Source organism: Berghia stephanieae, chromosome 12, assembly GCF_034508935.2.
Source record: "Berghia stephanieae isolate SIO BIC M18660-M18661 chromosome 12, UCSD_Bste_1.3, whole genome shotgun sequence".
In the NCBI taxonomy this organism is placed as follows: domain Eukaryota; kingdom Metazoa; phylum Mollusca; class Gastropoda; order Nudibranchia; family Aeolidiidae; genus Berghia; species Berghia stephanieae.
The window spans coordinates 20,893,815-20,903,814 of record NC_088371.1 but is presented as its reverse complement, the minus strand read 5'-3'; the positions used below and the strand labels follow the sequence as shown (position 1 = coordinate 20,903,814).

General features: G+C 39.8%; 1 protein-coding gene across 1 annotated transcript in view; it reads left to right on the top strand.

Annotated features, from left to right (window-relative positions):
* Positions 1-10,000, top strand: part of LOC144958299 (major facilitator superfamily domain-containing protein 6-like) — a 65,947-nt gene that overhangs the window by 45,419 nt on the left and 10,528 nt on the right. Inside the window, exons 5-8 of the mRNA XM_078890182.1 lie at positions 1,381-1,500; positions 3,566-3,749; positions 5,742-5,849; positions 9,000-9,161. Coding sequence (XP_078746308.1) covers positions 1,381-1,500; positions 3,566-3,749; positions 5,742-5,849; positions 9,000-9,161 — 574 coding nt within the window. The remainder of the gene's footprint in view (positions 1-1,380; positions 1,501-3,565; positions 3,750-5,741; positions 5,850-8,999; positions 9,162-10,000) is intronic.

Genomic DNA, 10,000 nt, shown 5'->3' with positions numbered 1-10,000 from the left:
ACTTTACTTGACCGGAGTTCCGTCTCCCTACAGAGGTTGAATGTCATGGAAAGCCATTCTTCACTCTCAAGGGCCACTTCCGAGCAGTCGATTATCTTTTTGCCAGTTGTTGCCTCCACATTTCCTAACCAGAATTTTCTTGGGTTTGCCTCGTGACGGTCTGACAGCTACTTTTCCCCTCTAGCACTGATTTTTGGATTGTGTTGTGTCTCTTGTGTATCAATCTACAATAACAAGATAGACGTCATTGCCACTGAACCCCCCCCCCCCCCCCCCCTTTTTCCCACTCTCTCCCAAACAGAACAAGGAGCCCGAAGGGAAGACACTCATATTCGAGTATGACATTTGTCTCTATTTATTAAGTTGCCAACCTTATAAGACAAGAAATGAAGTGAGTTGAGAAGTATCAGAGGAACGTAAAACATGAAAACTATTGCGACGATGGAGAATTTAACCCAGGACTCGACTGTTGCGACACTTTATATAACACCCATAGAATGCTTAATGATCGAATAGTCAACCGCAAGAGTGAATTAATTGAGGGGACAACAGGCAAAGCGATATGAATATGATCTCACTTCGTAACCTGCGGATTTATACATTCCTGCTGTGCTAAGCGACCTTAAGCAAGTAACTCGTTTAAAAAAAATATTGTTAAACCGAAAGATAAAGAGAAAGTGACGGCTGCTTGAGATGTCATATTATCAATACCATTTGTTAGTCTTTTTTCGGTTTAGTTGGCTTTTACTGTAACTATGAATAGGTTCTTCACATGCTTGCCTTAACTCCCTCCTACCGACCATTTTCCAGATTTTCCTCAAAACTTCATTATCACTCAACATAAAATAGAATTATAAAACTCAAAGTGAATAAGAACATGCTATACATAATTTTGTAAAGTTTTATCCAGCCCTATTGCGTTTATAGCTCTGAAGGACTGCACAAAATTATAGCTCCCCAATTGGATTCAGTGGTCTAATGTCACGCCGCCCGGCAACGGCGGCCATCTTGGTTCTAAACAAAGAAAATCATTACTGTTTATTCTTCATGCTGGCTAGAACTTTTCATATGCGTTGTGATCAGAATGTGTAAAGGTCAAAACATGATCAAATTTATGTGTTTTTTTCCCCTCTGGATACGCTTTTATTCTCGCCGGAGAAATATTTCATACGGCGTCCGCCATTGTTCCGATAGTTTAGAGCCAGTGTTGCTAAGTTACCATGCGTCATTAGGAAGGAAGTGACGTTACGACTGTTGAAGAGTATTCAGTTCAATTCAACTTTTTAAATGGGTTTCGCCAATATCCTAGGTTATTTGATGATAAAAAGTTTTAAAAAGTGTAAAAAGCAGTAATTTAATGAGTCATTTTGCATCTCTCAGGCAGGGCGAGGTATGGGCCCCACTGGAGCTATTCCATTTGGAAGTGCTGCTGCAAACTACTCTGATCAGCCTTTCTTTGGGAAATGGATCGCTGTGGCCCGTCTTTTGGCGACGTACCAGGTAAGGACCATGTCTTGGTGTGGCGGTGATGGTAGTGGCTGATTTGTTGTTGTTGTTGTTGTTGTTGTTGTTGTTGTTGTTGTTGTTGTTGTTGTTGAGGTAGTGGTGTTGTTTATGGTGGTGGTGGTGTAATTGTCAGAGTGATGGTAGTAGTGGTGATAGTGCTTGTGGTGGTGGTGGTGCTAATGTTTAATTGGTAGAAGTGGTGGTAGTGGTGGTGGTAGTGGTAGTGGTGGTGATAGTGGTGGTGCTAATGTCTAATCGTTAGAGGCGGTGCTTGTGGTGGTGGTAGTGGTTAGGGTGGTGATAGTGGTGGTGCTAATGTCTAATTGGTAGCTGTGGTGGTAGTGGTGGTGGCAGTGGTAGTGGTGGTGATAGTGGTGGTGATAATGTCTAATTGGTAGAGGTGGTGGTAGTGGTGGTGGTAGTGGTGGCGAGAGTGGTGGTGATAGTGGTGGTGATAGTGGTGGTGCTAATGTCTAATTGGTAGATGTGGTGGTAGTGGTGGTGGCAGTGGTAGTGATGGTGATAGTGGTGGTGATAATATCTAATTGGTAGAGGTGGTGGCAGTGGTGGTGGTAGTGGTAGTGCTGGTGATAGTGGTGGTGCTAATGTCTAATTGGTATAGGCGGTGGTAGAGGTGGTGGCAGGTGGTGGACAAGCTGTTTTGGGGGAAGTGGATTGCTGACGCAAATCTTGTGGTGACAGACCAGGTAAAGAGTTTGTCTTGTAGGAGTAGTAGTAGTAGTAGTAGTAGTAGTAGTAGTAGTAGTAGTAGTAGTAGTAGTAGTAGTAGTAGTAGTGTAGTAGTGTTAGTTAGTAGTGGTAGTAGTAGTAGTAGTAGTAGTAGTAGTGTAGTAGTAGTTAGTAGTAGTAGAAGTAGTAGTAGTAGTAGTAGTAGTAGTAGTAGTAGTAGTAGTAGAAGAAGTAGTAGTAGTAGTAGTAGTAGTAGTAGTAGTAGTAGTAGTAGTAGTAGTAGTAGTAGTAGTAGAAGTAGTAGTAGTAGTAGTAGTAGTGTAGTAGTGTAGTAGTAGTAGTAGTAGTAGTAGTAGTAGTAGTAGTAGTAGTAGTAGTAGTAGTTAGTAGTAGTAGAGTAGTAGTAGTAGTAGTAGTAGTGTAGTGTGTAGTAGAGTAGTAGTAGTGTAGTAGTAGTAGTAGTAGTGTAGTGTGTGTGTGTATGTAGTGAGTAGTGATGTGGTTGTGTGGTTGTGTGATAGTGTGTGGTGTGGTATGGTGTGGTGTGGTGATATGGTGAGTGGTGGTAGTGGTAGTGGGGTGGTGGTGGTGAGTGGTAGGGTGTTGTGGAAATGGTGATGGCTATGGTTCTGATGGTACTAGACCGCCTTATCTTTTTGTGATTATGGTAGAGCCGGTGCTGATGCTGATGTTCGTGGGGATGGTGGGGATGGTGATGTCGGGAGGCCGTGTTTGGGGAAATGGATAGATGTGGTAGGCATGTTGGCGATATATCAGGCAGGGTCTTATCTTGTTATGGGTGTTGCCGTTGAGGAATTGGTTGTGGTATTGGGGTCTTTGTACAAGCTTTTCATTGGTAAATGGTATAAACTTGCACAAATTTGTTGGTGGTACGCCAAGCAAGGGATTGTTGTGGGGTTATGGGCCATGTTTTCGTTTTGTTGACAGTGGTGGTACTGCAGGTGTTAGAATGACCGTTTCTTTGAGATTGGCATTCGGCAAAATGCCATGTAGAATTGTGATGATTGTTATTTATTATTGATAGTCGTCTTGATTAGTGATGGTAAAGATGATGACGATGATGATGATGATGATGATGATGATGATGATTACGATGACGACGACAACAATGACGACGAAGACGACGACGAGGACAATGACGATGATTATGATGGTGAAGATGATGATGATGATGATGATGATGATGAAGATGATGATGATGATGATGATGATGATGATGATGATGATGATGATGATGATGATGATGTGGATCATCATGATCATGATGATGATGAAAATGATGTTGACCATACATATGTCCATCGGTAGTAAAACTTATTTGTCGATTTATTTTCTCCCTCCGATTTAGTACATGTCAGTCCTGTTCATCGCCTGGTTCATGGGATTTGGAATCGGAGTCATCTTCACCTTCCTGTTCTGGCATCTCCAAGATCTGGGAGGGTCCCCAACCTTATTTGGTGTTGCCTCCGTCATCAACCATATATCGGAACTGTTGGCCTATTTCATGACTGGGACATTCATCGTCAAATACGGTACGGATTTTGTTTTGTAACAGTAAATAATGTCTATATATAACTTGTACTACTCGTATTTTGGAGTGATATTTATACGTATAAGTTACAGACAGGCTAGAATAATTTGAGAAAGGTAACTGGAGTTATGTGTGACAAACGAATTTTACGCAAAGCTGAAGGGGAAAATAATATATACAACAGTTGTAAGACCAGCAATGTTATATAGACTAGAGACAGCAGCTACAGCAAAGAAACAAGATAAAGAAGTTGAGGTGACAGAAATGATGATGTTGAGATGGTCACTTGGCTGGACAAGAAAAGATAAAGTGAGAAATGAACGAATTCGAAAGTCGACTGAAGTGAAGACTGCATTCATAAAGATGAGAGAAGATAGATCGAAATGGTTCGGTTATGTAAAGAGACGAGAGAGGGAGTACTTGGGAAGGGAAAGTATTGGACTTACAAATAGCGGGAAATAGGAAACAGGGACGCCCAAAGACTAGATGGTTGGATAAGGTAAAGGACGATATGAAAGAACTGGTCCTGGAGGAAGCTGCTGCTCTGAACCGAGATGCATGGAGATGTGGCATTCATTATGACAACCCTGCAAAATGCGAGATAAGCTGAAAGAAGAAGAAGATTGATGCGTAACCGAAAATTGAATTTATAGGCAAATACCTACATGCCCCGACAGTTCAATTGGGCTAGCACTGGCCTCTCACAATGGGACAGAGATCGATGCCGGGTTAAGTCGAGATCTTTCTATGACCCCCCCCCCTCTTCCAACTCTATCCACCCAACAGTGATTTGGTAGCTGGGTCAGTTAGATCTGGCGGAAAGTACTTTGCGATAGACAATTGTCTTATCCAGTGGGTAGTAAGCAATATAATTACTTTTGTCCGTTTCACGCCATAGAAACCTGGAATAAACTTCGGCTCCATGACGAAGAGAAATTTTGGCCACAGAGCTCGATGTGTGGCTATAAATTCCATTACAATCACTTATTTATTTATCCCGACCTAATACCGCCTTGAGACGATGGATCACAATTTTGATGATTTTGACTTTAAACTAAATATTCTTCATGTAAGAGTGGTTTTCCAAAACTCCCTAACTCCGTTTTTCCCATTTTAAGATATTGAGGATTATTTCACCTAAAATTTATCATTCAGTCTATAATTTTATCATATTTAAACTTCAAAGCCACACAAATCTCTAGGGAAATTCTTGTGCCAATGGATGCTTAAAATATAATTTACGTTTCAATTTATCTCACGGATGGAAATCTCAAAAAGTAAATTAAATCGACTTTAATGAGGTTTGGAAAACCATCCTTCAAATCAATCCGATTATGAACAGATAAGATTCCATCTTGGGATCTAGTCATAATAAAAGAACAGCGATGGAGGCTCACATCTTTGGTCGAGAAGATAACATCCCAGCCCAAATTGCAACAACAGAATAGTTCCTTCATGACAATAAATATGTAGGGAGACCACCAACAGCAATAGTAACTACCCGGAACCAGAATCTCTCTACATATCAGAAATTTCTGGATTCAGATGAGGCCAAAATTAATCCCTGAAGAACAAAGAAACATTGCAGCGCCCTCTGTACTAAAGTCACAACAAGATCTTGACAGCCTCGAAACTCTTGCCCAAGACTAATGGAAACAATTAACAACATGGATGGAGAGAGCAGATATACGCATCGACTACGACTGAATCACACAATTCTCAGCAAGCGTCATTCGGACTGCGAGGCTTACTACTACTACTACCACTATTACTACTACTACTACTACTACTACTACTACTACTACTACTACTACTACTACCACTATTACTACTACTACTACTACTACTACTACTACTACTACTACTACTACTACTACTACTACTACTACTACTACTACTACTACTACTACTACTACTACTACTACTACTACTACTACTACTACTATCTAGTCATAAGGAGTCACAAATATATTATTTTTTTCTACACTTTCAGGGCATGTCAAACTTCTGTATGCAGGGCTGGTTGGAAACATTATTCGATTCCTGTACATTTCCTTCCTCAAGAATCCTTGGTGGGTCCTGCCGTTTGAATTTGTTCAAGGTAATTTCGTTTTTCTTTCGTAACCAATGTTTAAAAGATTGAGCTTTTTATAGCGCAATATCTACTAAATGTGCTCAAAGCGCTTTACAAGGGGTCCCTGGTCAACAGCAACATTTAACATGTAGGACTGGACATGACGCATGTTAGGCGATATTACAATTTTTTGGACAAAGACAACACTTTAACGGCCAGGTACTCATTTTACACCTGAGTACGGTGAGATATATGAGTAAAGAGCCTTTTCCAAGGACTCAACTATGCGCCGAGCGCAAAGCTCGAACCCAGGTGCTTCCGATCCGAAAGCGAGTGTCTTACCACTAGACCACATAACCGCACAATAACCAATAATACAATAAAAGTAGAGAGAGAATTCGTATCGTCACACCTTCCTCTTTTCCAGTTCAAAACTCATTGGAAGTGTGTAAACAGTCCTCCTCCGGAATGAATAGAGAACAATGAATAAGTTACATATTGAATCATAAAATGGTATGAATATTTTCGTAGCAGGACGTATAGATATTATGCACTTGGCTAATAAGCACACCATTGCCACCCGGAAGTATAACTGGCCAACACACAAAACTGTGTGTAACCATGATCGTTTATAGTCTGGTTATTACAGTTTGGTGAGAATTACTCATAAACGCGGATGGCAAAAAACAATAACATAGACCTGAGTGACGTCATCTTCGAACTATCTATAGATAAATTCTTATGATTGCGGGGCGTAAAAGAGCGAGAATGGATTATCTTTATTGGCGACCAGTATTTATTTAGACTACAAAATAAGATGCCATCACTCTGAAACCGGAAGTCCAGTTGAACAATGTAAGCACCCAGTCCTCCGGAGGACTGGCTTTACTCTTCCAATCAGATTGGAACCAGTTTTTTGACAACACACTTTTCCCCACTGTTCGAGTATGGATATGTGACGTGAATTTAACCCTCTCCTTACCAACTATAGGAAAATCGTCACATTCGTTCCGATACATCCAACTTTTTTTCTTAATCAAATTTCTCTTGTACATCATAAAATTTAAAGAACATGAACAGTGTGTTGAAGAGCGTGTTTTGCTAAAGAAATTATTTATCGCTAGAACATACTGCAATTGTGTTTGGGTGATAAAAAAATCCGTTAGTTGGGTGTGAAGTTTTGGTGAAAATCCTGAAAATGGCTGGTAAGGAGAGAATTAAAGTCCCCAGACAAGGCAAACCGATAAAATATAAAGTAAAAATTCATCCCAAAAATCAATCACACTCGAAGTAAACAATGGCGAACAAAGCAAAAGGACAAAATATAAGAAAATTATAATAATAATAATAATGATAATGATAATAATAATAATAATAATAATAATAATAATAATAATAATAATAATAATAATAATAATAATAATAATAATAATAATAATAATAATAATAATAATAATAATAATATAATAATAACATATAATAATAATAATAATAATAATAATAATAATAATAATAATAATAATAATAATAATAATAATAATAATAATAATAATAATAGATCTTTATTGTCCATAAATATGGCAATTTTGTCATTTAAGATCGGTTTTTAAAAAATCAACCGGACTAGTATTAACCTGTGCAAAATTTAAAAAAACAAACAAACAAACAATATGAGGCTATTTGGTCTAGTGGTATGGCACTCGCTTTCTGATCGGAAGGTCCTGGGGTTGAGTCTCTCTCGGCGCGTATAGTTGAGTCCTTGGAAAAGGATCTCTACTCACATTCTCTCACCGTGTAATCAGGTGTAAAATGAGTACCTGGTCGTTGTCTTTGTCGGAAAAAAAATGGCGATATCAGGCGTCGTATCCCGTTCTAAATGTTACTTGTTGCTGTTAGTCATAGACCATTTGTAAAGGGCGTTGAGGACGTTTAGTGGATATTGTGATATATAAAACTTCAAGTTGTTTCTGTCGGAAAAAATGTAATATCGCCTAACAGGCGTCATGTCTCGTTCTCTATGTTACGTGTTGCCATTGGTCAGGGACCCTTTGTTTGAGGAAGATGAAGACACCCGAGTGATTTTTTAATACAACACAATATCCACTATACTAAGCATGCTCAAGTCGCTTTAAAAGTGAACCCTAGACAACAGCAACATGGATGAGACATGAATCCTGATGGAGATATTGAACTTTTTTTTCTCCGAAAGAGACATTACTGTTAAGGTAGAAGTACTCATTTTACACCTGAGCACAATGACAATGAGAATTTGTGAGTAAAAAGCTTTTTTACAAGGATTCAAACATTAGCCGCTCGAACCCTGGACTTTCCGATCCAAAGGCGAGTGTCATAAAAAAAAAGTTGAGCTTTATATAGTGCATTATCCACTAAATGTGCTCAAAGCGCTTTACAATGGGTCCCTGGTCAACAGCAACATTTAACATGTAGGACGGGACATGATGCCTGTTAATTAGGCGATATTACAATTTTTCGGACAAAGACAACGCTGTTAACGGCTAGGTACTCATTTTACACCTGAGTACGGTGAGAGAATATGAGTAAAAGGCCTTTTCCAAGGACTCAACTATGCGCCGAGCGCGAGGCTCGAACCCAGGACCTTCCGATCCAAAGGAGAGTGTCATACCACTAGACCAGCACATAGCTACACGAGTCTTGAAGAAGAGAGTTGAATAGAGGTGGAGACGAGAGGAAATTAGAACGGGGTAGAATATATCCCAGCTTTGAGAGTTCTTACAAAAATGAGGGTCATTTGAATCGATTAATAATATGTGACCCCTCGTCTCAAAACGGTATTAAGTCGGGATGATTAAGATGCTTAAAATGAAATTTATAGCCAGAAATATCAGACTTAAGTTGAGCTTGTTTGCTTTATAGAGGTAGGAGAAGGAATATCATATTTTACTGTGGTAAATACCAACGTTTCATATTTTTGACCAGTTTAACTATAAATTTGACTTTTTAGCATCTGATCCATCCCGACATAATACCGTTTTGAGACGAAGAGTCACATATTTGAAGGACGTCGCTAAAGTTAGAGTACGGTAGATATCTGTGCATGAATAAAATAGATTTCTGGCCAAAATAAAGAATGTGTCTTGTCATTTTAATAATTTGGCTGTAAAATCCCTTCCGCCCCCCACTTCTTGTTTCTTCCAGGACTGACCCACGCTGCCGTCTGGGCTGCCTCCTGTGCTTACGTCACACACGCCATTCCAGTGGAGTTGAGGTCATCAGCCCAGGGAATCCTGCAAGGTCTCCATCACGGATTGGGTCGAGGGTGTGGTGCTGTCTTTGGTGGTCTCATGGTCTACCAGTATGGTAAATGAATCATTTTTTTATATTCTCTTCCCTCTCTGCGAATGTATGTATTGATGCTATGCGTTTAGGTAAAATACTCACCTGATATAACGTTTTATCTACGAGTGAACAGCACTCACAACATCACACAATTCATAAACACGTCAAGCCATATCACTGAGATACCAGTCCTGTGTGGAATAATAAAATAAAATAAAATTACCTTTATTCATCCCCATGGGGAAATTTGTCTCTTTGGGAGAACTGGAATGACTTAGGCGTCAACCGCGGGGTGGTGCCGCAAAGTGAGCAAGGGCGAGGTGACTTCCTAAGGGCCACATAGCGCAGCGGCGGGTGATCGAACTCGGTACCTTTCGGGTACGAAGCAAAGACCGTACCGCTGAACTACGCTGCCCCTTGATGCCCTGGATGTGAAAATATGAAATGAACAAAAATGTATCCTGTTGTATCAATTTGGTGTTATGTCCGGATGAACAAATTGGAATTTTATTTTAACAAATTAGTTTTATACAGCGAAATATCAACTGAATGTGCTCAAAGCACTTTACAAGAGTTTTCTGATTACAGCAACATTTGACATGTTGGACGAGACATGAAGCCTATTAGGCGTAAGTACAATTTTTTTTCCCGGCGAAGGCAACGCTGTGAGACATGTACTCATTATATACTTGAATACGGTTAGAGAATGTTAGTGAAGAGCTTTTTCAAAGGACAGACCCAACTATTCGCCGCTTATAGCGGGACTCGAACCCAGGCCCTCACGATCCGAAGGCTCGTCGCATACCACTAGACCACATAGTCGAAGACAATGTGTCATAGAAGAGTCATAGCAAATGCGT